This window comes from Melopsittacus undulatus, chromosome 2, assembly GCF_012275295.1.
Source record: "Melopsittacus undulatus isolate bMelUnd1 chromosome 2, bMelUnd1.mat.Z, whole genome shotgun sequence".
Taxonomy (NCBI): Eukaryota; Metazoa; Chordata; class Aves; order Psittaciformes; family Psittaculidae; genus Melopsittacus; species Melopsittacus undulatus.
In genome coordinates, this window is record NC_047528.1 from 5,957,439 (window position 1) to 5,985,069 (window position 27,631).

The window sequence follows — 27,631 nt, forward strand, 5'->3', positions numbered from 1 at the left end:
AGCTGGGCTGGGGCAGCCTGGACAAGAGAAGGCTCCTTAAGGGGAGACCTGAGAGCAGCTCCAGTGCCTAAAGGGGATACAAGAAACCTGAAGAGGGGCTTGGGATAAGGGCCTGTAGGGACAGGACAAGGGGAATGGCTTGAACCTACCTGAGGGGAGACTGAGCTGAGCTCTTAGACGGAAGCTCTTCCCTGTGAGGGTGCTGAGGCGCTGGCACAGGGTGCCCAGAGAAGCTGTGTCTGCCCCATCCCTGGCAGTGTTCAAGGCCAGGTTGGACACAGGGGCTTGGAGCAAGCTGCTCTAGTGGAAGGGGTTCCTGCCCCTGGCAGGGAGCTGGAACTGGATGAGCTTTAAGGTCCCTTTAAACCAAAGCCATTCTGTGATTCTATACATGGCCATGATTCAGGAACTGAACCAAGCTGCCCCAGGGGAGGTTTAGACTGGATATTAGAAAAACTTTTTCACCAGGAGGGTGCTCAGGCATTGAAACAAGCTGCACAGGGCAGTGCTGGAGTCACCGTCCCTGCAAGTGTTCAAAAACAGCGTAGACAAGGTCTTCTGTGACATGGTTTAGTGGTGGCCTTGGCAGTGCTGGTGAATGTTTGGCCTTGATGATTTTAAAGGCCTTTTCCAACCTAATTGATTCTATAATCTCCAGACTAAACAGCCGGAGCTTCCGCAGTCTCTCCTCATAAGCCTAGGACTGCAGCTGGCTGCTCTGTTTTCCCTAGCTGACATGAAGCAACAAGCATCCGATTCCCTTCGGTGACTGTGAGAGCACCTAAACCCATTGCCTCAACCCTAAACATGAGCAGGGGCCGGCCCCTCTCTGTGACAGCCCCAACCCACCACAGCCCCGCGGGACACCCCCTTCCTGCTCTCACTGGGGGCTGTGGGTGACAGAGCTACCACATACCCACACACAGGGGGCTCCCCTCACACAGGGACTCACGTTGCACTGTGGCTGCTTTCACAGGGGCTCCCATTGGTTGGTCACTGGGGGTTCCCATTGCACTGGGCTCCCATTGCACGGGGGCTCCTCTCACACTGCGGCTCCTCTCACACCGGGGCTCCCATTGTAAAGGGGCTCTCCTTACACTGGGGCTCCTCTCACACAGGGGATCCTGTCACACAGGGACTCTCATAGCACAGGGACTCCCATTGCACTGGGGCTTCTCTCACACTGGGGCTCCCCTCACACTGAGGCTCCCATTGCACAAGGGCTCCTCTAGCACAGGGACTCCCATTGCATTGGGGCTCCCCTCACACTTGGCCTCTTCTCTCACTGGGGCTCCCATTGCACTGGGGCTCCTCTGACACAGGGGCTCCCCTCACACAGGGGTTCCCTCACACTTGGCCTCCCACTGCACAAGGGCTCCTCTCGCACAGGAACTCCCATTGCACTGGGGCTCCCATCACACAGGGGTCCCCTCACACGGGTTCCCCTCACACGGGTTCCCTCACACTTGTCCTCCTCCCACGCTGGAGCTCCCATCGCACAGGGCTCCGCTCCCATCCACCGCTTTCCCGCGCGCGGGCGCCGCCGCCAGGCTCTCCCCCCCTCACCTCACAGGGGCCGCTTCCCGACAGGCACCGCGGCGGGAGCACCGGGGCCGGGGCCGCCGCCGCTCTCGTCAGGCTCCGTCCCGTCCCGCCCGCCGCCATGCGCCACAGCCTCACCCAGCTGCTGGCCGCCTCCTCCGGCGGAGCGAGCCCCTCCGGCGCCGTCTGGCCCCTGGCCGGTGCGGGGCAGGCCCCGAGAGGGCGGGATGGTGGCGGGGAAGGGGACCCGGGCCCCGCGCGGCCCAAACAACAACAGCCGGCGCGGAGGGAGGAGAAGGAGCCCGAGGCACCCGGAGGGCCGCTGGAGGTGTGGGAACAAGAGGACTGGTTTCCGGGCTTGGAGCTGGGAGACCTGCTGGAGGCCGCACGGCCGGACTGGGACCTGGACGCGGAGCTGAGCGGCTGCTTCTGTGGGGAACCGGAGCCGCTGCCCCCGCCAGGCCCGGGCCAGCGGCCGGCGGCGGTCGGGCGGAGGAATGGCGGGGCTGGGAGCCGGCTGAAGGCGGCGGCGGCGGCGCGGCTGAACCGGCTGAAGAAGAAGCAATACGTGCTTGGGCTGGAGAGCCGCCTTCAAGGCCTGGCTGCTGAGAACCGGCAGCTGCGGGACCGCAACCGCGGCCTGAGCCGCCGCCTGCGAGAGCTGGAGAGGGAGAGCAGCTACCTGCGGGCCGTGCTGGCTAACCAGAGCGCCCTGGGGCAGCTCCTGAGCCGCTTAGCCGGGATCCGTGCCGGCGGGCTGCAGCTCAGCACCAGCCTCTTCAGGGACACGGGCAGCCCGCGCCGCCATCACCACCACCTCCAGCCTGCCGGCGAGAGCAGCGACCACGACTACGCCCTGCCCAGCTCCCGGCCTGCCAGCCTGGAGGAGTCGGCGGTGGTAACGGAGACGGAGGAGGAGTGGGCATCCCCCGGCGGGATATGCCTCCACGTGGACCGGGATCAGGTGTCGGTGGAGTTCTGCTCCATCTGTGCTCGACGGGCAGCGGCCTCCTTCAAAATGTAGGGTCAAGTACCTGCTGCAAGTACTCGTGGGGTGCTCCCCCCTAATAGGGGCCTCGCGTCGCGGCGGAGGAAGCAGGCGATGGTGCGGAGGAAAAGAAATCAATACAGTGGTGATGGGGTGGTATTGGGGGATATGCAGAGGAGGGGAGCCTGGCACGTTAGTGGCCGGGGTAATGAATGAAAGAAAGAAATATCTCTTGAACGTTGGGAGCCAGATGGTGGCCTTGGTTAAAGGTCGTGTAAAGCTGGCGTGTGGACGGTGGTGGTCTGAGGCTGTTTGGTGTAAGAGTCGTGCAGAGCTGCGTACAGCAGTGCGGTAATTGTCATGCAAACTGACCCGCGTACACACGCAGAGGTGCCGCCACCAGAGCCCGTTTTTTGCAGCACTTGGGTGGAAAAGATCATGCCGACCTGATGCATGAAGGTGTGCTCGGTTCCTCTTCGCAGTTGCCAGTAAAGATAACGCTGACTACCCGGTCTTTTGAGTCAGATAATGTCTAGCCTGCTAATCCTGAGGAGCCGAAAATGCTTGCTTAGAAAACCAAAAACTTCATTAAGACATCGTCACTGGACAGACTTAAGAAAATAGTAATGATCGGCAAAAGAAAGCATGCATATGAAATTGTACTGCATCTCAGTTATACATTACTATTAAAACCTCTCTGACAGTTTCTCTTTTAGGTGCTTGCCCTGCCAGGCTCCGTTGTGTAGGGGTTAAAGAACAGTCGTTTTCCACCTCGCAACCTGGTAAGGATCAATATATTCCCATAATGCGGTATCAGACAGCTTGCTTTGCTTATGCCAGTCTCTTGTAATGGCTGGTTCAGGAAATGATTTCTCTGGTCCTTGACCTACTCTGCCAAAATGTTTCTAGCGCTGAATGACAACTCATAGTTCAAATTACCATTGCATCATTCTGATTAGCTGTTTTCCTTTCTTAAATGAATATGCATGTAGTAGCCAGTACATGAGCTACATTTGGAGTTAAAACATAAATGCTTGTCATTTGAAATAGGAGTTTTGAACTAAGTAATGAGCTGAAAAGGGGAAACGTGCTAATAAGGGGGATGTGATATTAACAGCCTTTTAACATAGGGTACTGTCCACAAAATGTAAGTAAATGCATTTTTAAAAGGAAAGAATTTGTGACCTGTTAATTTCAAATCTTATCTAGGCTTAGGGATGCACGGTACCTTTAAAAAGCCCTTCCTTAGCTTGCTCTAATTCATGATGCAGAGTTTTGCCTGTTTAAACAGAACCCAGACACTGGTTTTAGCTGTACTGTGGAATCCTCATGTAGAGGAGTCACTTTTTTGCATGGACCTCTAACAGAATTGCAGTTTGGAGAATGCAGTGTACCGAAGTAACTCGTCACTTTAGCTTCCCCTAAGCCCATCTCTGTGCTCCTGCATACTCAGGTCCCCAAGTTACTTCACAGTAGCTTTAAATTGTAAAGGTATTGCATGTATATGCATGTGCTTAATTTTACTGTAGAGTTCTTAATTCAGCCTCTTACAGTATCAAGAAATCTATCACTTGATAGAATTAAGCACAGTTTAGAGAGAAGCAAATCTGTGACTTGAGGCTCATGATTTGAAAGATGCTCCATAATTAACTGGGATAGGAGGAAAAATAGTTCGACAAACAAACAGTAGCATGTGTTTTCTTGTACTAGTCAGTGTTTCTCCCTATCACAAAAGATGAGTGGGTTGTTTTTTCAGTTGTATTCTAACACTTAGGTTGTTTACATGTATGTCAGGTTGGGGGAAGAAGGACTGTGAAAATGATAATATGTAAAGTGAGGTTTCACAAAGAATACACTTTTCTAAACCGGTTTCATTTATTTTCTTAAATAAAAAGATTCTATTTAGTGTTTCTGAAGTCTTGTTTCTTAAAGCCTTAAATGTTGTGTTTAAGGCTGGAGTAGGAAGTGAAAGTGTTTTCTCATTTGCTGTATTGGTGCTAGACCCCATCAAGTGTTTATGGGTATAAAAGGAGTCTGGTTTTTCTTTGTGAAACATCACTGTGTGATAAAGTATCTGTGTATTTAGCATCCTTGTTTTTCTTTATGCTAAAGTGGATTCAGCTGTGTTGGGGCAGAAGAGACGGGACCAGCTGCTGGCCACATTTCCTGCTTTATTTTAAAAGGTAGTATAAGAAATGAGAATAAAGAGGTAACAGGGCTTTTGCTGTCTTTGGTTAAACAAAAACAAACAAGGTTGAATGCTGGGATCAGTTACTGCCATCCAAGATGTTTTCTGTAAAAGCCAATATGCTATCAAACAGGTTTTACCCCACTGTGTGCAGAATTCCATCTGGTCAGTGTGTACTGCCAGCACAAAAGAGACTTAGTGAGATACATGTTCCCTTATACCTCAGTGGTGGCATCAGTGGGACTGTCCAATCAGTCCTGAATTGTATAATCCTGTTGTAATGGATGGGTTACACCAGTGCCACAAGAATCGTAGTTACCCACCGAAACCTGAACTGACTGATAGACAGAAGGGAAATAATGGAGGTGGATTCAACCTGGGCTCAGTCTGCCAAGCTCAAGCTTCAGGAACATGCCTGGTTCTGAAGTTTAACATGCTTGATGAAAAGAGAAACGCTCATGTAGCAAGTATGGGATGTTCCAGTGGCATTTTTACAGTTACTTCAGCCAAGTAGTGGCATTTAACTGAAATATGCATTCTTTCTACATCGCTGCTAAGTGGTAGGGGTCAGGGCCATAGTTCTGGTCTCTGTTGTGAACCTGCACGTGGCTCACAGATACTACACGTGCTGTGTCTGAGAGTATCTGATGTTCTGACATGCAAAATGGTGTTTACTGGTACAAGAGCAAGGGCAAGTGCCCAGGAAGTGAGTGGCTGCAGGCATTTCTAGTGCCTACTGAATCATATTTAAACCAAATAGAGGGGAGGAAGTTATTTGAAACTCTTAACCAACTGTACTATCTGTATGGTGTGTTATTAATGTAGCTTTTTGAAGTGAAAGCCTTGAAATGACATAACTTAATACTTGAAAAATATATTGTAAATGTTTCTTTGTAATTATGTGCCATCCAGATAAGAATACAAGCTCATAATAAAATCAGACTTGTTGATCTTTAAACGTATGGGCTCAAATGTGTTTTTCATCTTCTCATCAATGCCTTGCTTTAATTGAGTGGTTCATTACGCACAATGGGAATACAGGAAGGGGAAAGTGCTGTTGTTGCTGTTTGTGTGAGCTGTCAGTTGGAAAACAAGATAAAGTGGATGTGGGTATGTAGGGGAAAACAGTTCTTACTCATCTGTCTGTCAAATTAATGTTGTGGTAAGGATGAAACAAAGGTGTGTTATTCCTTGAACTGAAGAGCTGTGTTTTATGGAATCACCGCTCCTTGTGTAGTACAGTTGTTTTTCTTTCTTCATAATTTATTAATGTGGGTATGTTTGATCAATAAACCATGGAGGACTAGAACAGTTACATAAAAGCTACTGTGGTCTATTGCATCTTCCTCCTCTGCTCCATTTTTAGGTTCAGAAGTTTGATGGCTGGTTAATAATATGTTGTTAAACCAGAATCCTTCATCAGATTATTTCTATGCTGAGCACTAAAGTGTAGCAAAAGGTCTGAGGGTGCTAGGAGGACAGAACTTCAAGCTCCAGAGGGAGGCATGTGCTGTGCTCTTTGATTTCTTCTGATCTTCAACACTTTGTAGAGCATGGTTTAAAACAGCCTGTTGGTTTTGGGACCCCCAGGTAGTGCTATGTTTTGTGTTCACTGTTCTAGTGACAGTGGTCTGCAGCTTGATAAAAAGGAAAAATTCACAAAAAACCTTGCTTAAAAACACAAAAGCATTGCAATGTGCTCTGCCTTTTGGCTTCCAGTTGTAGAAATTACCTTGTTGAGGTTGAAATTTGTGTGTGTGTTAAACTGTATGTATCATAGCTTCAAGTGCCACCACTGTTTAGCTACTGTCCTCTTCTGGTGTTCCTCCACACCACGGTTGCTTGAAGACTGTTTAGTATTTAAATAGGAAACAATTCCTTGCTCAGTTCTGTGTTAGTCCTCTACAGTTTGATTCCAGAGCTGTGACTTATAGTAGCAATCTAAATTAACTTAATTAACTTCTCTCTCTTTCCTCCGAAGAGCTTAGCAGCATCTGGGAGTTAACAACAAACCGTGTTCCTGCAGTCTCTGCCTGCCTGGAGAGACGGTGTCAAAGGAAACACAGGGAACCACATTCCAGCACTTGGCATCACTTGGTACTTCCTGAGTCTTGAGTTTCTCATGCCTCTTGTGTGTCAGTGACAAGAGATAATGGTCCATAGTGAAACACACAAAAATAGAACAGTACTGTTTGGCACGGGTTGTGGGAACATAACCTTGAAAACAGGGGAGTTAACATCGCTATTAGCCAAAGGGAGTCTCATACCAGTTGCAAGACACATGAGATAATGATCCATGGTGGCTCCTTCCTGAAATCCCCCCTAAAAGTCCTGATCCTCAGAGACCCTTTTTGTATAGCTGGCTACTCCTCCCAATGTAGGCTGGCCCCCTGTGTTGGAATAAGTGTACATTTTTGCTAGGAAAAAGGCTCAAGCCTCATGCAGTGAGAGGAGGCAGAACCTCACCACCCAGGCCAATGCTGCCTCTGCCTGAGTGCCCACGAAGGTTGAGCCTGCCACCTTGCACTGTGAGGATGTCTCTTGGAATTGGTTTCCTGATCATCTTCACATGGTCTTTGGGGTTGGTAAGATAAACACCAAAAATATCCATCACTCTTTCTTTCACTCTATGCCAGATCTTTCTCCATATCTTTTCCTATAATGATAAACTGGTTGGTTTTTTTATCTATTGTGCCTCACCTCTCTCTCAACCTGGATTACCCAAACTCAGGAACACTCTTGTCAAAATTGTAATCATAGAATGAACTCATTCAGAAGGGACCTGAAAGCTCATCCAGTTCCAACCCACTGCCATGGGCAAGGACACCTTCCACTAGAGCAGGTTGCTCAAAGCTCCTATGTCCAATCTGGCCTTGAACACTGCCAGGGATGGGGCAGCCACAGCTTCCCTGGGCACCCTGTGCCAGCGCCTCAGCACCCTCCCAGGGAAGAGCTTCTGCCTAATATCTAACTTTTTTGTAAATGTAGTGATTCTTAAAAATGAAGTTCTCTGGAGTTTATATTTAAAGAGGTTTTCTGCTAAAATTGATGTCAGTGGGATTGTATTTTTTGTTGGGCTGTAAATGTCTGGAGGATGCATTTGGTGTGGGAGCTGCTCAAATGGGCTTTGTGGTCGAAGAACGTCCTGTGTGAAACTGCACATTGCCAGTAGCTGATTCTACCGTTTTTCACCCACTTTAAGTGTGATGTGTGGATCTGGAGAAATAATTGCCTCAGTCATTAGCAGGATGCCAGGAACAGGAGCAGGGAGAGGAGGGAGTCAGCCATGGGGCAACAGATCATAACATTGAGATTCAGCACAAAAAATGGTCCATAGATAAGATAAAACTGGCACTTTTTTAGTGTTTCTGCTGTTCTGTTGATTCCTCTCTGTGAGTGTGCTTCTGGCTGTAGTTCAGATGGCAAGTAGTGAAAACTCCATCCCTAGAGGTTGCTCTCCTAAGAACACCATAGAAGCTATTGCTGTCACATGTAGCCCTATTAGGGATTGTTTCTACTGAAAGGGATATAACCATGCAACAAAACCATACAAGGTAAACCTGTTGTAACTGATTTCAAACAGGAGGGGGTGTTTGCAAGGCGTTTTTAAGAGTAGGAGGCAAAAAACGGGTAAAAGCTGGTCCTTTGACTCTGGAGAGCTGTATGTATGTTGTATATATGCTGTACGCTGCCTATGAAGTGGGTAGCAAGTGTTTCCATGAGGACACTCATGCATGGATGCACACAACAGAACTGACTGATGGCACCTGGGTGTCCTTCTGGATTTTGAAACAGTTGCAATCTTACTTTTGAGAACCTCCAGTTTAATGAGAAGCACAGGCTATAACTGCAACTGCTTCCTTCCCTAAACACAACACTAAGGAGTACATAGCTCATCCCTGACATCACCAATGCCAACACTTAGAATACATATCTACAATGTGTCTACCTTCACGACACATTGATGTGTCTATTGTGAATGTCATTGTGATGTGTCATTGATGTGAATCTACAATTCATCAGTTACACTGAAAACAGTTATCAGGCTTTGCAACTTCCTAAAAACATTAAGAAATTGGATTATTATTTGTTTCTTCACCTTTCACCCTAAGAAACGAATATCTAAAAAATATGGTTTGTCCATGTCAGACCATTAAATACCAGAACATGCATTTTGATTACAGAGAATAACTATCACTTTAATTGATATCAAAATGAAAGTGGCACATCAAACTGAAGATGGTTTTGAACCTCATGCTTTAAAAAGCACCAGGATCTGTTTGCAGTGGCTTAACTACATGTTGTCAAACACTCACAGTAACCACCAAGCCATTCATTTCCATTCTTAAAGGTAGTACTGCAGAGTAAAAGCTTGATTTTATGTTTTTACTATCACAGGTAAGTGGTTCTGTTGGCTGATGACTTCGGGAGATACAGTAATTCATGGCCTCGTAAACCACTCACTCTGTGAGGATCTCTAACACGGGTTAGAGGTAAGGCCCAGACAGATCCTTAGATGCAGACCAGTATTGGAACACTGTACAATACAGTGAGATTGTGAACTAGGGAAAGCTAAACTAACTTCAGATCACAGGCATGGTGGAGGCTGTGTGCCTTTGCTGCTTCCCTGTACAAATCAGGCTGCTACTCCTGATTATAGAGAAACAGCACATGGTTACTCTGAACCACTTGCATCTTAACATGAGAAGTAGTTTTGCAGAGACAGTACCAGCTCTCTGAAGCAATCTCAACATAATTCCATGCTTTGGGAAAAGGCTAATTCCAAGGCAAACTGGTTACAAGGTCAAAGCATGTTCTGATCAGGCTTTCTGGTTGCTTGATAGAGATGCTGAGAGCTCAACATGAGCATATCACGCCTGAGTGCTGTGGCAACAGTTCTCTACAATGTGACCTGTATCACCTTGGTTGGGTGATCATGTGAGGGAAAGTCTGTGCTAGCAGAGTGGAATAAAGCTGAGGGAGAAAAATACTCAGATTTTGAGGAACCATAGACTGGTTTGGGTTGGAAGGGACCTTAAAGCTCATCCAGTTCCAACCCCTGCCATGGGCAGGGACACCTTCCACTAGAGCAGGTTGCTCCAAGCCCCTGTGTCCAACCTGGCCTTGAGCACTGCCAGGGATGGGGCAGCCACAGCTTCTCTGTGCACCCTGTGCCAGCGCCTCAGCACCCTCATAGCAGAGAACTTCTGCCCAATGTCTAACCTAAATCTGCCTCTGCCAGGTTAAATCCATTCCCCCTTGTCCTATCATTACAGGCCCTTGTATAAAGTCCCCCTTCAGAAGGACCTTGCCTTGACCCCCCTCCTTTTCTTTTTTAATGACTGTGGTTTGCATTATGAAGAAAACACCTTTTGCAATAACACTCATTTATACAGCTGCTAAAAGATGCAGCAGCACCTTAAAGCCAAACACCAGGCAGGCAACATAAATACTTTTTCCCCCCATTTCCAAAGAAAACCACACATCTTCATAAAGCAGTTACTCAGATATACAGTCTAAGCTGGACATAATGAAAAACTTAACTTGCATTTAAGTTCCCAACTAAGAATGTGAGGGCTGAGTCTTACATTTGGTTTTCTATTAAAAAAGACAGGAATCAACAACTTCTTGCTTTGTTTATTATGATTACTTATCCAAGGCAACTGAAAAGCTGCTTAACTCCATCCTTGTAACTCTTCAGGATCCCTGCTAGAGTTCATCTGCTGCAGTATTTTGACATATATTCCATGATGTTTAGTGGCAAGATACAACCCAGTCAGAACCTGTACAAGTACACCCCAGCTCATCTTTCTAAAGACAGGCTGAGCAATGCTGAGCCAGAAGCGTAACAGATTTTCCTTCCCTGGCAAGGGCGATGAAGAATACCTAAACAGCAAAAAACAGGGGGGAAAACCCCATTTTCATCTTTTTTCCATCCAAAATGTCAAGACTTAACATTAAAACTCTAGAGGCAGATATTAATTCTCTCCTATGTTAAATTCACCTGGTGGTACTGAGCTCTCTGGATACAGGCTATAAAACACCCTGACTACAAGCTGGCATCTCACCATCCCCTTGCTATGCTCTGACCCAATCTGGAGTTACTCCTGCAGGAAGGAGCTGGGCTTTGCCCAGGATCTGTGAAGCCTCGTGGCCATCCAGAGATGCTCAGCAGGATGGCAGCCACAGTTTCCCAGGCACATCATGAGTCACTTGTAAGGTTCCAGCTAAACACGAGTGCTTGGCAGTCTATCAGTCTGCAGATCTTGTTTCACTTGGGAGGCTTGGAGAGCTCTTAATGAACTTTACTTTGTAATCAGATGACCTTAATGTAAATCTCTTCCTGTGTACTAAAATCCTACAGGAAGAGAGGTGTGCACAGTCTAAACATCCATAGATTTTAAACTGAACCAAAGATCTGACCAAAAGACACATTTCACTAATTGCAGGTTAATGACATACCTGGCTGCAAGGCTTCCATTCAAGGGGATAGCCAGGAAAATAGGGTAGAGTCCACCCACAACAGCTCCGACCAATCCTCCTCTGACCACAGCACAGACTTCACAGTTCAGCTCACCTGCACAACAAGCAGTGTTTCACTGTCAACATCCACATGGCTCCACCACATAGGATCACAGAAAGGTTTGGGTTGGAAGGGACCTTAAAACTCATTTAGTTCCAACCCAATGCCACAGGCAGGGACACCTTCCACTAGAGCAGGTTGCTCCAAGCCCCTGTGTCCAGCCTGGCCTTGAACACTGCCAGGGATGGGGCAGCCACAACATCTCTGGGCACCCTGTGTCAGGGCCTCAGCACCCTCACAGAGAAGAGCTTTTGCCTAATATGCAATCTAAACCTGCATCAACCTATATGCTGCATGCAACACTATGGAAACAGGTGCTAGACAGGAGCAGCCAAGCTGTACAGGTACATAAGATACTTTGAAAGGACTCTTCCTTCTGAAAAAATATCACTTTCATTCCAACCCATGAAGAATTTATCACTCTAAAGTTGACCTTCAAATGAAATCGTCCAGATGGGAAGAACTGCACTGCTTTTGTTGTAGTCCCTTTTACACCACCTTTAGCAAAAAAGCAAAGGTAAGTGATGTGTATCAGAATTTAATAAACATACATAAATAAACATATGTATGTCCTTTTCCACTCAACTTGAAGAGCTCATTGCTGCCCAATGCATTAGATAACCTGTTTTTCAAACCCTGCTTTACAAACGGAGGCATTTCAGGACCACAACAGCTCAAGACCACTGCTCTGCAGAGAGAAGGAGCTCCTGTGGTGTTATATTGTATACAGAAAGCAAAGCCCTTTTGAAAACAAGGAATAATAATGAGGTTTTTACCTGAAAATAAAGGCTGACGCACAAAAGCTTCATAAACTGCTGCTGTTGAAATAAATGGCAGCACGGCCATTGGCACTGCAGTTATAATGGCAGCTCTTCGGATATGTAGGATCTTCCTGAAGAAGTTATTTCCTGCCAAGCCACATAAGCTTGCGTTTGCTGCTAGGAAGTATGATCCATGATTGCAAAGATTCCTGTGAAAGAAGGAAAGCTGCTTCAGCAATTAAGAATTGTAAAGAGGTTTGGTTTACTCAGTGCCACAATTCACCTCTGAGTATTCTACAAGCTGAGGTAAGAGACATAAATCTCTCCCTGGTGCAAACTGCAGAGTAGCTACTTTCAAAAGCACCCAGTAGTGCATCTTTCACTACATGCCTGGGTTTACACACACCTCCAGAATGAAGTGACAGAAAGGCTGAGAAGCTTTTTCTATAGGTTTTCTTATTTCTTATAGCTAATTTCTTATAGCATCATGAAATTTGCTCTCCCAACGAGCATGCTTCATGAGCACTGAAATATAAGGAGAATTTGCTCTGAAAATTAGAAAAATAGATACATATCTTTTATAAGCCTTGTTTCCAGCCTGCTTGCCCACAGGTAGAGATTTAGTATGAACAGAAGAGCTTAGAGAACAGATCAGTGGACCACTACGGCCACTGAGATCTTGCAGTGATGATCTCAACAGCTTCTGGTAGTGATCCTGAATTGAAGGTCCTACCTTGTCAGGAGGTTACACCAGTTAAAGGCAGTCCAAAGGCCTGATTTACAGACCTGGAGTTTCTCTTTTCCCTCAGTAACAGAGGGACCAGGTTCTGTTATCTATTATGTTTTTAACACACAGTTTAGAGCAGCCATTCCTGTTGCTACCTCTAATAAGGTGAAAGCAGAACAGAACAAAGTCTGCTCAGATGCAGTCAGCATTTAATGTCTTGACAAACAGTTCCCATTTGAGTACATTCCAGCACAGCAGGAGCAAGGGAATGGGAACACGTGCCTGCTTCACAAGCCTGATGAGCAGTTTGTGATTGATTTCATTTGACTTGCAGAAGGAAGCAGTGTGTTATCTTTAGATTATACCTGGTACAGTCGGTTATTAGTGGAAATAACTCTTTGCTTTAGGTTTGCACAAGTCTGAAATACCTGGAATGTGAAGCACTGCCAGGCAAAGCAAGGAACTGGAAGGTTGTGCCCATATTATGTTAAAGTGTGTTTTAAAGATGTTCCATAAATTGGATTTAGCAGTAAACCCCCAAAGAAAACAAAATGCTTACCCAGTCACACAATTCATGAGGCCAAATGTCATACAAATTTGCTAAATTATCAAATGTGACAATCTCTGAACCAGCTTGTAATTAAAATCCCTGATTTTTAAAAACCCACTCACTTGAAATTCTTCTACATTGTCACATGTAGAGTAATATCAAGCAATGACCACAGAGTTCTACTCACAGAAAGAAGTAGGTGCTAATCATGTAAAACCTAAAAGATTAGTACCACCGGCCAGCAATGACACCAACTAGTCCCATTTTGAATAGGAAAATACTTTCATTCAAACATGGAAATGAGCTACTAACAATTCAGTTTGGACATGATACGACACAAGAATGTTACTGGTCAGGTATCACTCCTGCTCTTATTTAGGATATATGGGTTTTGTGTGTGTTTTTTTGTTTGTTTAAAAAAGAACTCTGCTTTTCAAATGACAGGTCTCCCAGTACTGGGGTCATACACAGAATGGCCCGAGGGTATGGTGTCTACAGCCCAGTCATTGCATTCTGTTGGTATGTTTCCAATCCCAGGCAGGGAAATGCATCCATGCGTAGACATAAATGTGGAGGAGTGAGATTAAAATTTAGCAGCGTGTTTAAGAAGCCAAAATAGAGCAAACTAATGTGCCCAGGACCAGCAGAATCTGCTACACTGCACCAAAGGAAGGAAAGGGAGGATGGGAGAACTGGGGTTTGTTTGCAATAGTAGCTCCCTAGTGCTAAAACCAAGAGCTTTGGCAGGCAGGCAATCTCTTGATCTAACTGCAGCATGCTCCCTCTTCTCTTCCAGCCATCAGTAACCTCCCATTTGGATACACAAACTTAAGTTCCACCAGGGCAGTTCAAGTAAAGGCACATGTCCCTGGCAGTGATTTCATTCCAAGGCCCAGGCTACAAAGAGAATGGAGACTCCCTTTTGACAAGGAGCCTCATGGCCAGACTGGATGGGGCTTGGAGCAATCTGCTCTACGGAAGGTATCCCTGCCTGTGGCAAGGGTTTCAAATTGAATGAGCTTTAAGGTTCCTTCCAACATTCTGTGAAAAGATGAGGGGGTTATGGACACAAGTTACTCCTGAGGAGATTCCAGCTGGACAGAAGAGGAACGTCTTCTCTAATGGGAATAATCAGCCATTGGAGTAATCTCCCCAGGAAGTGGTGGATTCCCAGCATTGGACACTATTAAGATTTAGCTGGACAGGGTGCTGGGACATCCAGTCTAGGCCATACTTTGCCAAGAAAGGTTGGACCAAATGATCCTTGAGGTCCCTTCCAACCTGGCATTCCATGATTCTATGATACCACAGGTTCTAACAAGATGTTACCACACCATCACTATGGTACCTGCCTCCCCCTTGTCTCCCCAGCTCTTCTGGGGAAGAAGTGCTGTAAGGTGAATGCAAAGGTAGCAGAACCTCCACAAAGCTGCACCACTGCCTGTGACAGGAGGGATAAAGCCTTGGCAGTTTTCTCTCTCACCTGTGTGGGGAGGCCCTGTGTTACTACCAGCACATTGCTTAGCCAGCAATTTAGTCCTATTAGAAAAGAAATAAATAAAAGAAGCTTCTGATTACTCTTATTCATACAGAATTCATCCAAGATGATACATACATGCAAACAGCTCCTTACAGAAACAGCTCAGCTTCAGCTAGGTGAAGTGCAGTACCACAAAGCATAGAGAGGTGGTTTGTGAGGCCCTGAGGGGAGTCAGCGAGTTTTGTGCTGCACAGAGCCCTGCTGGTGAGCCCACACAACTCCAGCTGACCCATCCATCACAACCACCTGGACACCTCAATCTCACCTTCCTGGAACAGGGAGCAGCACAGAATGAAACCACACACTGGCAGGTTGATGCTCCCTCAGCTCTGGCCCCAGGCCAGCCCTGCTGGAGCCAAGATGACTCCTGCAGAATCACAACAGGACCTGCCTTATGTATTAGCTCGAGCACAGCACTGTGTGAATGCTCAGAGCCTGCTCAGGATCAGCCATCCCAGATACTTAAGCATTGAGGAGCACGTGCCAGAAACCAGCTGAGCAGCACCAGAGGTAACAGTGACGTGACTGTATTTAGAAACCACAAACCAAGTTTGCTGCTCTGGGCATAACAAGCATCTTCACCATCACATATTTTTGTAACTGCAAGGCAGATTTGCAATTCAAGAGTAAGGGAAAAGAAAAGCCTCCAAAAGACTTGAAATGTTTGATTTATTTTACCAGCACTTACTGATCTGCTTTAGGAAGCTCATTGAATATCTTTTGTATGAGTTCCATCCGCTGAAATCTTTCCAAATATAGTCTAGGCTGTGGAGTATCTAGTTCAAGAAACTCTTTTCCTGTCATCTTGAAGTCCTGGATCATAAAGAATAAACCAATGGAATCAAAGTTACACAGCCCCAGTATGTAGCCAATAAACATTTAGACTCTATTGCTACTATGCAACCACAAAAATGCATTTTTTCATGGCAGTTTTCGGACAGGAAGGGCACAACCCAGCCACAGAAATCTGTGATGTTTATAACTGCAGGAACCCAAACAGTTTGCTTCAATGATGTTGCAGCTGTGCTTTGACAATTGCTCCAAGCCAACTTCAGTGCTTGTTATCTCACCCTCCAGACACTCTTGCCTGGGCACCTCCAGCCCTGGGGCCAGACAGCAGCTTGGATGGAGAAATACAGAATGAAAACTGCCCAGAGAAACAACAGGCAGTGTACTTATTTCCAGCTGGATCACCTTTTGCACTACAATCCCCAACACCTGCAGCACAAGGGAGGACACTGACTGGACAATGGCTTTGGCAATACCCCAGGTTTAAATTGACTTAACTGCCAAATAGAACCATATAAAAAAAAGAATACAAATCTATACTTTTTGTAAAGATTTAAAGAAATCATGAAGCCATCTTCTGATTTTATATTCCACAAATAAGACCTTTTTTTCCCCCTCTCATTTTGCCAGAGACATATACCAAGTCAGACACCATACAGTTGTATTGCGTTTGGTGGTGAGGTTTTGGTAGTAAGGGGTCTACAGGGTAGCTTCTGTGAGAAGCTGCCAGAAGCTTTCCCCATGTCCAACAGAGCCAATGCAGCCAGACCCAAGATGGACACACCTCTGGCCAAGGCTGAGCTCACCAATGGTGGTGGTAGCACCTCTGGGAGAACATGGTTAAGATGGGAAAAGCCCTGCTGCACAACAGCAGTCATTAAACAGAAGTGGGAATGTGAAAGCAGCAGCCCTGCAGACACCAAGGTCAGTGCAGACGGAGGCAGGAGGTGCTGCTGGCACTGGGCAGAGATTCCCCTGCAGCCCATGGAGGTCCATGGTGGAGCTGATCTCCACCTGCAGCCCTGAGAAGGACTCAGGTTGGAGCAGTTCATGGAAAACTATGTCCTGTGGGATGGACCCTACACTGGAGCATGGGAAGAGCATGAGGAGTCTTCCTCTGAGGAAGGAGCAGCAGAAACAACATGTGATGAACTGATCACAAACCCAATTTCCCTGCACTTCCCAGGGGGAAGAGGTAGAGAATTAGGTAGGAAGTAAAGTTGAACCCGGAAAGAAGGGAGGGAAGGGGAGGGAAGATGCTTTAAGATTTAGTTGTACTTCTCATTGCCCCACTCTTATATAATTGGTAATAATTAACTTCCCCGAGCTGAATCCATTTTGTCTGCAATGGTAATTGCTGAGTGATCTCCCTGTCCTTATCTCGATCCATGAGCTTTTAACCTTATTTTCTCCCCTTAGCCTGTTGATGGAGGGAGAGCAGCCCGGCGGGCACCTGGCAGCCAGCTGAAGTGAACCCACCACAACAGCTCCTCATTAAACCTAGCATTTAGCGATTCAGATGCTTTCTCCCAGACTTACTTCACCAGACCTTTAGCTTCCTTTATGACTTGAAGGCAGTGTCCTGAGGCCAGTCTGCAAGACGGTGCTCGCTTCGATATGGACTTGGTGGGCTGCTGGAGCAGAGGAAGTACCCGTCTTGAGGCCTCTCCTTTCCGCCGTGTCTAGTGGAGGGTCCAAACGTGTCCTTCAGGTAAACCCCCACCATTGCCAGGCTGCTGTAACTACCCACAGTGAACCTACGACCCTCCCTGTCCCCTTCACACCCCATTAAGGCAGCTGGAGGTCCCCAAACCCCGGTTACACCGCAAGGCCGCTGCTCACCCCCAGGCTTTAAACCCCACCGTTAGCTGTCGTTAGCGACCGTTGCAAACGGCCATTAACCAGGCTCCTACCTACCCGACCTTGAGCTGTCCCCATCAGACACAGTCCCACCAGCAGCTCTCCTCTTCCCGTCCCCTCTCCTCCCCTTCCTTTCCCCTTCCCGTTCTTACCGAGCCGGTCCGGTCGCAAGGCCTCAGCACCTACAACATGTCTCCGCCCACCTCACACTCTCCTCATGGGCGCCGCCATCTTACCCACTCACATGACCCAGCGCTTCAGAACACACCTTTGATTGGATGTTCCCCGCCTGCCCAGCATGGCGGGTTCCAATTGGCCGCAAGCCGGCTGGAGGGGGTCAGGCCCGGCCCGGCGCTCGTTGCTAGGGGCGGCGGATGGCGGCGGCTCCTCCATGGGGCAGCGGCTGAGAGGGGACCGTGCAGCGGCGGCCGGGACGTGGGGCCTCCCCGTACCGGAGCGAGGAGCCTTGGATGGGGGGAGGCCGAGTCCTCGGGGTAACCCGCTGACCCCCTCCCCGGGCCCCGGCCCCGCGCTGCCTGCGGCCCCTTCCTCTCAGCCCCGTTCCCCTCAGCCCCGTTCCCTTCTTCCCTCTCCACCAGCTCCTTCGTGCTCCCCGTCCCGTCCCCATTTAAATCCTTCTCTTCCCCTTTGCGTCTCGCTTCGCTTCACTTCCATCTCATCCCCTCGGCTCCTTCCTGCTTGTCCAATTGTCCTTTCAACCTGGCCCGGCTCCTCTGGTTCATCTGCATCCCAGCGACCGAACCAGCATTGTCCCGCTTCAGACAGGCCCCTTTTGGACCGGGAGAAAGCGAAGGGGGGAGGGAGAGTCCCCACTGGTACGGATCAGAGCCCAGTTGTGAATGATAAAGAGCAAACCAGAGCCGCCCCCTTCACAAACCCAGTCCCCATCTCCTAAAGAAGACGATGCCAAGCAGAGCCCCGTCATGTGCATCGCAGCTCCTCAGGCGGGGACGGGAAGCGTTTGGAGCTTGTCCACCTTTTTCGTGCTTAACGAGCTAGATGAGGAAAATCTATCCCGTTTGTGTGTCTCTTTTTGTTTCTTTCCAGAAAAAAGGGCAGAGAGAGAAAGAGGCTCGTACTGAAGCCAACCAGCTGCGCTTCTGAGTGGGGAACTGGACTGCGCTCATGGCTTGCTTTTCATTTCCTTTAACACATCATTATCTCTGAAAATGAACTTTTTTGTGAAGCTTTTCTCCTAACTCTTCTTCTTCCTCTCCTCACGAGGTGGCTGCTGTGCAAGGGAAGAAATGGCATGAAGGGACTGACTCCGGTGTAAAAGCAATCTGCTTTGCCTAAGTGCCCAGTGAGCAGCACTGTCACTTTAATAATTCCAGGTCAAGGGATTGCTTTCCTCGTTTTTTTCAATCCTCTCTTTTAATACATGGGAGGATCAGAGGGACATTAAAGACCATAAGGCTGGGTGGCTTGCAGATAATAAAAATGAAAGTGACTGCCCAGTGACTTCTGTTGGGTAAGAGGGTGATGTTTGAAGGCTGTTTGGTGAGGAAAAAAGGGACCTTTTCAGTCTGCTCTGTAGTCACCTAATGCATAGCTAGCAAAATTCATTCAAGAAGTGAAAGAAGTTAAAAGAGTCCCTTCGGATTGGTTTTGTCTTCCGCCTTATTTGGATTCTTTGGGCGTTTTTGTCCTGCAGATAATGGTTTTGAGCATGTACAGGTGGAGGATTGAGACAGCTGCCTAGAGATGGACTGTGCCTTAATTGTATTACAGGAAACCTTTTAATTTTCAAACTTTGCTGCCAGAAGAGGAGTTCTAATAAGGTTTTGTATTGCCAAGGAACAGTTTCACTTGTATTTTTATAAATTCAAATATATTTTAAAGAAATTGAAAACACCACTTAAAAAAAATCAAAAAGCTTCTTTTTTCCTCCCCCCCTTTTTTTCCCCCCCTCGTTTATGGGAAGCATTGGAAGTCCAGTTCCAGAAAACAGCAAGTTTGGATAGAAGTGAAGATTGAAGCTGCATTCCCTAACTGAACTGCACAAGTGGCTTGCAATAGATAGGCAGCTCCTGACCTCGCAAAGGGTTCCAGTAGTGCATCGGTAATACCTGTAATAAAGTACTTGCAACCAGATTCAGAAGTAGGAAGAAGAATGCCAGTCAAGAAGAAAGGTGGGCTATGAAGCTTCATATCTCATATTGCCTCTTCATTGTGTTAATTGTGCATTTCTATTAATTAATTAAAAGTGTTTTAATGGGGGATTGAAATGGTTTTTCTTTTGCGCTGAAAATGGGAGAAAACTGTGCACTTACTAATTTTACAAAGTATTTTATGCTGTGTTTTAAGACTTGTGGTGTCACATGTGGCCTCAAATAGTGATTTTGTAAAGATCAGCCGTCAGAGATGTTGAACAGACACCAGGAGGAAAGCTGGGCAGTTGATTTTGTGAGAAGCCTCTCTTACAAACACTGATGAATTTCAATATCATAGGTTCAGTCTGTTGTCTATTCTTTACATGTTTGGTGAGTAAACATCAGCCATGAGAAGCAGCATAAATAAATGACAGAATTTCAGGGCTCATTTTAAATAAAAGTCGTGAGAGTTGAGTTTTGAAGGTGATTTGAATGTGGGGTTTTAAATGTGAGTTGAACTAACTTTGTTTTCCATGCCTTAATACAGCATCAAGGCAATACCTTTGTGACTGTAGTATGGCAGCATTTAGGAGTAAAGACCAGCCTTACATTTTACTCCTTCTCTCCTGAAGTTTATGGTTACTGCAAGTATAGGAGCAGCTTTGGAAAATGTTGTTTCCAGTGTTCAGACAAGAATTGGGGATATATGAGGGCAAATTCTTACTCTGAAAGCACTTGTAGACCTGAGGTTATTTCTGGTTCCTTGTAATTATGGCTTTGATTTAACATTTGAGAATGTGCTTGTAAAGTAAATGGCACGTGAACCTTTTCTGTTTGGCTCATCCACCCAGATGTCCCTGGATCTGATGATACCAAAACGAGGGGGAAGGAGCAAAAAGTGAATGTTACACAACAGGAATGGGGATATAGTCACTGTGACGATGGATTCTTTTCCTTGTAGGAATAACCTTTATTAAATATGAGTTAACATTTATTATGTAAATAATGATAAAGACCATGCAGATTGCTAGAATTATTTTTATACGGACGACAAAAAATGGGATTTAGTGATTGTATTTTAACAGATGACAGCATAGAAACGAATATTCAAAACTGAAATGTTTTAATGACTCTGTCATTCCTGTAATTACAATTATATGTAGTAAAGATTGGAACTTGTATGAAGCAGCACCATCCCTTAATAATTTATCCTGCTGTGCTGTAAATGTGTCATCCTGATGTGCTGGTGAGGCTTGTGCACTATGCCTTTTCACACAAGGAAGATTAAGACTGTCTTTCCAGCTTTTAAGTCTTACTTGTGAGTTGGGTGATTTAAGGATGTTTCTGTGCTGGATGTTCAGCTGTAATGCAGCTTCTACTTGCTGCTGGATTTTTAGGGTGAAATCTGGGCTGCTTTGTGCAGGCAGTTAAATGGGAATCACAAGAAATGGGAATCACAAGTGGTCCCTTGTGGCCTTAAAAATGCTATTTGTTTTGAGACAGTCTGGGTCAATCTTAAGGTACACCAAGGCTTTAATTTCTTCGGCTGTTTTATGAGGATATGTATTTGGACAGCTTTAAAACATAAGTTCAAGAGACCCAAATATCCTCATTGAAATACTTTAAGCTGCCACATCAGCCAGTGTACTGAGGTTGCCAGTGTGAAAGCATTTGAGTATTAAAAGGATATTGTTAAAATGTATTTAAACATGCAAATTGCAGGATTAAAATGTTAGTGAGTCAGCAACTTTATCATTGTAATGAATGACTAAATTTGCCTAGTTCATGCAATAGACTTTAACTTTCTAAATGTAATTAAAAGCATTCTGGCAACTTGAAACATGCTACCATTTAAAAAACCTGCTATTGTTGCAAGTAATCCCTGCTACTTTTTTGAATATTAGGGAGATTAAGGAGATTTTTCTGCCTGCCAACCCCCCCCCCCCCCCTTTTCTTTTCCCCATTTATTTGCATTATGCTTTTAACAGCACTTTGTGTCTTAACTAGTTTCACATTGCTGTTGATTTCTTTTTCTTTTCTGGTCTTATGTACTTGGGAGTTCATTCCTGTTGTCTTTCTCACCCATGCCATCTGTAGAAATCCCAGTGAGATGCTCTCTTCCAGGCTGGGCAGAAGTATGTATTTCAATAGCAGCATCAAGGACAGGATTATCCCTCTGCCTTTCAGCACTTCTTTATGTGTCACTATTTTGGCTTTGATCAAAATATTCTCCTAAAATCGGGAATGAGGCAGAGAAACCTGTAAAATGAACCCAAGTTTTGAAATACCCTGATACTTGTCACTGGAAGTTGTTATTTCTTTCTTTGGCATTGACCAGTTCTGAGTCTTTCTAAAGAACAGTGTATGGACTTTATGAATTTGCCTTTGAAAAACCTCTTGCATCCAGTACTAGTCTTCACATTTCACATAGCTTTTGACCTGATTTGCACTTTGCTGCTCGATACAATACCATCTTACTTTTAAAAGCCAAGGTCTGTTTAGTTAGGAAAACATCCTTTACTAAGTAAAACTCATATAATTTAGAGGAAGTATTGTTTTCTTACAGCTGTGGGAAAAAAAGCTTGCTCCTGGTTCTGCTCATGTTTGTGTCAGTGTGTGACTGCCTTTGCCTGATGTACTACAAGTGAAAGGATTTTGTTTTCTCACTTTATTCTGGTGGGAAATAATCCTTCACATTCCCAGCAAACTCCCCCCAGGAGGAGAGGCTGGAAAGGGAGACTGGAGTAGCCTTCAGGCACTGAATGTGCTCCCTTCAGTTAAAGGGTGAGACAAGTGTATGGGTTATTGCAAAGTTGCTGTGTCGTTAAACAAATGCGTTTTCTCTTTGCCTTTTGGTTGCTCATCTTTCACTTAAGTACACTTAAAATTCTAAATCAAACCAGCTGTTTGATGTTAGTTACAAAATTACTTGTTGGTCAGTGCCATTGAGAGATGATATAGGATGAACAAGTAAATAAATTCATTATTGAGAAGTAGAAGAATTGGGAAGTAAATAAATCCATTCTTTTCACTTAATTCTTAACTTTCACAAACAAACCAGGATATGTATGACCACAGCTCTTCATAAAAAACGTATGGAACTTCTGGGGGAAAGCTTTGCTTCGAAGTGAAATAGTACTGCCATAAAGAAGAAGTGAAGTCAGGTTACTAAGTGAAGTCAGGTTTTTGTGTGCTTTTAGATGTTTTCTCTCTCTCCCTCCCTGAGTTACTTAGCTGAGTTGATTTCTGTTAACTCTTGGGGACTATATTTAGATCTGTAATTGCATATCTTTTGGATTCATCTGCAGAACAGTTAAGAGCATAAAATGTTACTGTAATTCATTCATGTCTTTCACAGTGATGGAAAGAACTGATTAAATGCATCCTCCTCTGTGATTGAGACCAGATTCCAGTTTTGGAGCCCTGCTTGTGATTCACACGGAGATGGCAGGAACCCCAGCATACAGATGCCTGGCTGCACATGTGCTTCTAGACTAACCCTGTCATTGTCCCTACACATCTGGCTGTGTCTAGGCAGTCAGAGCCACTTGAATGTTGTGGTTTATATTGCCCTCATCCCGTTTTCCATCTCTGAGAGTGAGAGGAATTGTATCTTTACCCAGATGAAATGTGTGGGCTGCTAATACCATCTAAACTCACCCACCTTGTAGCCAGTTTATATAGAGGCATGCTGGTTATGTTTTCCATGGAATAACATTTTTGTCATACCTCTTATCAGAGAATCACAGAATGGTCTGTGTTGGAAGGGACCTTAAAGCTCATCCAGTTCCAACCCCTGCCATGGGCAGGGACACCTTCCACTAGAGCAGGTTGCTCCAAACCCCTGTGTCCAATACCTGGCCTTGAACACTGCCAGGGATGGGGCAGCCACAGCTTCTCTGTGCACCCTGTGCCAGCGCCTCAGCACCCACATAGTAAAGAAATTCTTCCTAGTATCTGAAATCTAATCTAAATCCCCCCTCTGTCAGTTTAGAGCTGTTCCCCCTTGTCCTGTCCCTGCATGCCTTTGTAGAAAGTCGCTCTCCAGATTTCTTGTATAAAGAAATGCTTTCAAGAACATGTTTTGTTAAGCACATCAATGTCAAGAATTCAAAAGCCTCAACCTGATCCCCTGTGCACTGCTTCAGTGCCAGTTAGAAGTATCTTACTAGCAGGCTTTGTGAAATGCTAGATTTTGTAGTGGTAATGCTAACTTTATGTGGCTGGTGTGTTGAAAGGAAGGGGTCTAAAAACAGCTCAGCAGGAGGTTCTAAAGCAAAGTTCACCAGATAAAGCTAACTCCTATTAATGCACTGGAGTTCTGCTGCCCTAAATCTCTTTAAAACTGACAACTTCTTTTTAAATAACAAAATTTAAATAGGGAGTCATAACTTTTTGTGCTCAGAAATCTTAGTGAATGTAGTAGGCTCTTTGCAGCAAGAGATCCAGCACGTGCTGGAGATTTTAGTTTCACTTCTAACAAGTCGTTGGTATTACAGGCTTTTTGTCTTTTCAATAGCTGAATAGGTATTCTCAAGTAAGTACATGGCTAAAAGGCTACATTATTCACTCCAAGCTACATTATTCACTCCAGAACTAGTACAACTAGTTCTCATATTTTTCCAGTGCATTGAATGTGAGCGGTGCAATGCTGTAGGTTGTCTTTACAGACTGTGGAAACAGCAATTTTAGTTTTCCAAGAGTTAAACAAGTGACAGAAAATTGCTTTCTAAGCTTTGCCAGCTTTTACCATAAAGCCTTGATTTAAAGATGTAACTGCCTTTATGCAGTAATCTTTTCCCAGCCAGGCATTGTTTCCTCTGTGAGAAACAGTGAGGTATTTTGCACACAAAAGGGCTGTAGCAAGCATTATACAGAACAATTCTTTGTTACATAAATGCAGGCTGTAAAGTGAAGTGAGAATGGTGAAATTCATATTCTTTTTCCAGCTCTACCACTGTGTTTGGTGTTCGTCAGCAGTAATGAAGATCCATCCCATTTGCGTTGCCTCACATATGCAGGGTGCCCAGCTTGTTGTCCTGGAGGGCTGCTTTGGCCAGCAGAGAGAAATCCACCTTCAAATGGCATTTTAACCCACCTAAGATCTCAGTTACCTTCTTCACAGCTGTAATCTCTTTCCTTATAGACCACAGAGTAACCACACTAACTCACTTGCCTCAGATGATGTCTCAGTCTCTGCTATAAATTTTAGTGGAAAAAGCATCTCCTTATCTGAGATATTTATGAGAGCTGACGTGTGTTCTATGGGTGCTATAAATTAACACTATTCATTATTTTTATGGGGGAAAATAGTGTAATACTGAAGGCAACCATAGTGTTGATACAGACACAGCAGGCAGCTGTGCATCCTCTCCTCCCTTCCTATTAGTGTGTATTGCACTCAGTAGAAGTAATGGTATTTTGCATTATAAGCATTTCTTTTTCCTCATTCTCGTTTTCTTTCTGAATTTGTACCAGATGGCCAAGTTAAATGTCAGGGGATGACCATGGAGAAAAAGCTGAATTTGTAACTAGTGGCCAAATGTTGTAAAAGATGATTTTGTGGACCCAACGTCAGCAAAATGAGCAAAATCTGCCTTACTCAGACCTGCTTGTTTTGTTTAGGTGATGCCAGATTCTTATTGCTTCTAAGAATTTAAGGTCTGGTTTTCTATGGTATCTTCTTGTATTTGCTATAGATTAAAACAGTGCCCAAAACATCTTTAGAAAACTAAAGATCATGCTTTTTCTTGACATAGTCATCCCAGAAATAACCAATGAAGCTGCCTTGACCTGGGTGGTTACCATAGTAACCAGCATCCAAAATAAATGGGGAAAAAAGTTTGCTTTTGAATGGCTATGGTTCAGAGGAGCTTTTGAGGGCATTAAACTGTCTTCAGCAGGACAAGTTAGTGCAAATGTCCTTAAGTCTGACTTCACTTTGGGATTAAGATGCCAGTGTTTCCTTCAAAACACATCGGGGAACTGAATCATTTCCTGGAAAGAGGAAATCTGGATAATTTATAGTTTTACAAACAGAAACCAGTATTTAGGTTTTAAAAGGCTCTTCTCTCCCCTGGCTGTATGGTATATTTTGCATTATGCTGTAGTGGGATAATTCAAGTCGCCTTCCACTTCACACCTAGTTGTTCTCTACAGTAGTACTGCCTTGCAGTTGGATGCCTGCTGAGCTGTGCTTTTAACACAAGTATAACACAGAGGTTCTTAAATTTAAAGTTCCAATGTAAATGTAAGAAAATGTAAGACCATGATGCCTATTTTGATAATAAATAAAGGCAAGTTAATCTCATTCCACTTTTTTCATCATTAGAAAGATGCTAGTGTTACTGAATTTACTTCTACTTTGTTTTCTTTTATACAATATAATACTTTGTATGAGTTTGGAAGTTATTTATTCCTGAGCAGACATATTTCTGTTAGCTTTCTGTCTCATTCCAGCTTTCACATTTATGTTAATTTTTATGTTGAGTATTCTCTTCAAGTAAAAAGAAAAATAAATCACAGCAGCTCTATTAGGTAAATAACTCCTGGTTTTTACTCTTGCAACTTTACATCAAGTCCCACTAGTTTTGTGTGTCACATCCAATTAGATTGTAAGCTCTTCAAAGCAGGGCTCTTTAATAATTTTACACTGTAAAGATGTCAATTTACGTTTATTCTGCTGCATAAAGAAGAGGTTTTCATTTGATGCTACATCATTTTGGGGATTAATGGCTTCATTTTTCATTCTGTCTTCATATTAGCATTGTTGATTTAATATAAGCATTTGTACACCTAGATTGTGACACTGTGATGCTTGAAAGGCAGAAACAAGTAGTTCAGGTGCAACTGCTTTTATTTGCAGGGTTTCTGTGGGTTTAGAAGGAATCTTGGGGCCTCAGAATCTGCTCTGAGTGTCTCAGAACATAGAATCTGGGACAGGATCACTCATGAGCAGACCTCACGTTACCACCAACATGGCTGGGAAAAAAGAGCTCACTGATGGAAAGGTGTGAGCAGCAAATACCAGAAGTTGTTAAAGCCCTTCTGAAGAGGCCCCTGAAAAGAAGTGATGTGGTGAGTCCGGAGGAGGACACAGAGATGCTGCAAGGGCTGGAGCAGCTCTGCTCTGGAGCCAGGCTGAGAGCTGGGCTGGGTCAGCCTGGAGAAGAGAAGGCTCCTGAAAGGGAGACCTGAGAGCAGCTCCAGTGCCTAAAGGGGCTGCAGGAAACCTGGAGAGGGGCTTTGGACAAGGGTCTGTAGGCATGGGACAAGGGGAATGGCTTTAACCTGACAGAGGGGAGACTGAGCTGAGCTCTTAGGCAGAAGCTCTTCCCTGTGAGGGTGCTGAGGCACTGGCACAGGGTGCCCAGAGAAGCTGTGGCTGCCCCATCCCTGGCAGTGTTCAAGGCCAGGTTGGACACAGGGGCTTGGAGCAACCTGCTCTAGTGGAAAGTGCCCCTGCCCATGGCAGGGGATTGGAAATGGATGAGCTTTAAGGTCCCTTCAGCCCAAGCCATTCTATGATTCTACAAAGAATCAAGGTCCCAGAGTGAGACACTGATAATGAAGTGGACTCTTCCTTATTGAAGTGTGTCACAAAATGAGCAGGTTATCCACTAAATGCTAAGTATTTCTTTCACAATTTAATTGTAGTTTACAGGAAGGGCTGCATAGAGGATGGTATCTGTGGGACTGCAGGGGTCAAGTATTCCCATCCATGGGCACTAATACAGGACTGTAGCTTCATTTTCAAGATGCTTTTTGCTAAGCAGAAATGCTGGAGAAAAGTTTGTGATTTTATGCTGAGCCAGTCACTCACTGGTCTTTGTACAGTTATCCTGTTCCTTGGGTCAGTATGGTTAGTCAAGTTTAAAGGTATGTATCTGTAACTAAAACATATGCAAAAGAAACACTTTAACTAACAGATGGGTGGTTACATGTTGTAAAATCAAGTGTAAAGATACTTGGACAGCAAACATTGCAGGT

The 27,631-nt window shown here is 45.1% G+C and overlaps 3 protein-coding genes across 14 annotated transcripts in view; 2 read left to right on the forward strand and 1 right to left on the reverse strand.

The window, feature by feature from the left end:
- Window positions 1-1,609: 1,609 nt before the first annotated feature.
- Window positions 1,610-5,680, forward strand: CREBZF (CREB/ATF bZIP transcription factor). 2 transcript variants are annotated; one of them, XR_004549420.1, is made up of 3 exons: window positions 1,610-2,647; window positions 3,235-3,312; window positions 4,643-5,680. XR_004549420.1 is itself a non-coding variant. In XM_005143808.3 (3 exons), the coding sequence occupies exons 1-2, from the start codon at window positions 1,664-1,666 to the stop codon at window positions 3,281-3,283; spliced, it is 948 nt and encodes a 315-aa protein (XP_005143865.3). In that variant the 5' UTR covers window positions 1,610-1,663; the 3' UTR covers window positions 3,284-3,312; window positions 4,643-5,680. The 2 variants fall into 2 exon arrangements, 1 of the variants encoding a protein (XP_005143865.3); XM_005143808.3 differs by having other exon boundaries at window positions 1,610-2,562.
- A 4,657-nt stretch (window positions 5,681-10,337) lies between these two features.
- LOC101881071 (transmembrane protein 126A) lies at window positions 10,338-17,777 on the reverse strand. Of its 5 annotated transcripts, none has more exons than XM_034072934.1 (6): window positions 17,732-17,777; window positions 17,208-17,350; window positions 15,568-15,692; window positions 12,078-12,271; window positions 11,181-11,295; window positions 10,338-10,604 (listed from the first exon to the last, which is right to left on the reverse strand). In XM_034072934.1, exons 3-6 carry the CDS (start codon window positions 15,681-15,683, stop codon window positions 10,394-10,396), a joined length of 636 nt encoding a protein of 211 aa, XP_033928825.1. In that variant the 5' UTR covers window positions 15,684-15,692; window positions 17,208-17,350; window positions 17,732-17,777; the 3' UTR covers window positions 10,338-10,393. The 5 variants fall into 5 exon arrangements, with proteins under 5 accessions (XP_033928825.1, XP_033928813.1, XP_033928811.1 ...); XM_034072922.1 differs by having other exon boundaries at window positions 17,681-17,743; XM_034072920.1 differs by lacking the exon at window positions 17,732-17,777 and adding an exon at window positions 17,586-17,648.
- Window positions 17,778-17,819: 42 nt separating this feature from the next.
- LOC115945608 (disks large homolog 1-like) overlaps window positions 17,820-27,631 on the forward strand; it is a 61,568-nt gene continuing 51,756 nt past the window's right edge. The window contains exons 1-4 of one of the 7 annotated variants that reach the window (XR_004550572.1): window positions 17,833-18,022; window positions 18,597-19,330; window positions 19,474-19,681; window positions 24,592-26,178. Coding sequence is in view for 4 of the 7 variants with exons in the window: in XM_034072957.1 (XP_033928848.1) it covers window positions 19,663-19,681 (19 nt within the window). In the remaining 3 variants the exon portion in view is untranslated. Of the gene's footprint in view, window positions 18,023-18,596; window positions 19,682-23,000; window positions 23,482-24,591; window positions 26,179-27,631 lie in introns of those variants that run through there. The other 6 variants (XR_004550571.1, XR_004550570.1, XM_034072957.1 and 3 more) reach the window with 6 other exon arrangements.

What these genes read in the sequence shown, in the direction of transcription:
- LOC101881071 (XM_034072934.1), bottom strand. Translation starts at nt 15,683, where the DNA reads ATGACAGGAAAAGAGTTTCTTGAACTAGATACTCCACAGCCTAGACTA. An exon ending in GCGTCAGCCTTTATTTTCAG is followed by an intron (nt 11,296 to 12,077) that starts GTAAAAACCTCA and finishes CTTGTTGTGCAG; the next exon opens with GTGAGCTGAACTGTGAAGTC. An exon ending in AATGGAAGCCTTGCAGCCAG is followed by an intron (nt 10,605 to 11,180) that starts GTATGTCATTAA and finishes TTTGCTGTTTAG; the next exon opens with GTATTCTTCATCGCCCTTGC.
- CREBZF (XM_005143808.3), top strand. Translation starts at nt 1,664, where the DNA reads ATGCGCCACAGCCTCACCCAGCTGCTGGCCGCCTCCTCCGGCGGAGCG. An exon ending in GCAGCGGCCTCCTTCAAAAT is followed by an intron (nt 2,563 to 3,234) that starts GTAGGGTCAAGT and finishes CCTCTCTGACAG; the next exon opens with TTTCTCTTTTAGGTGCTTGC.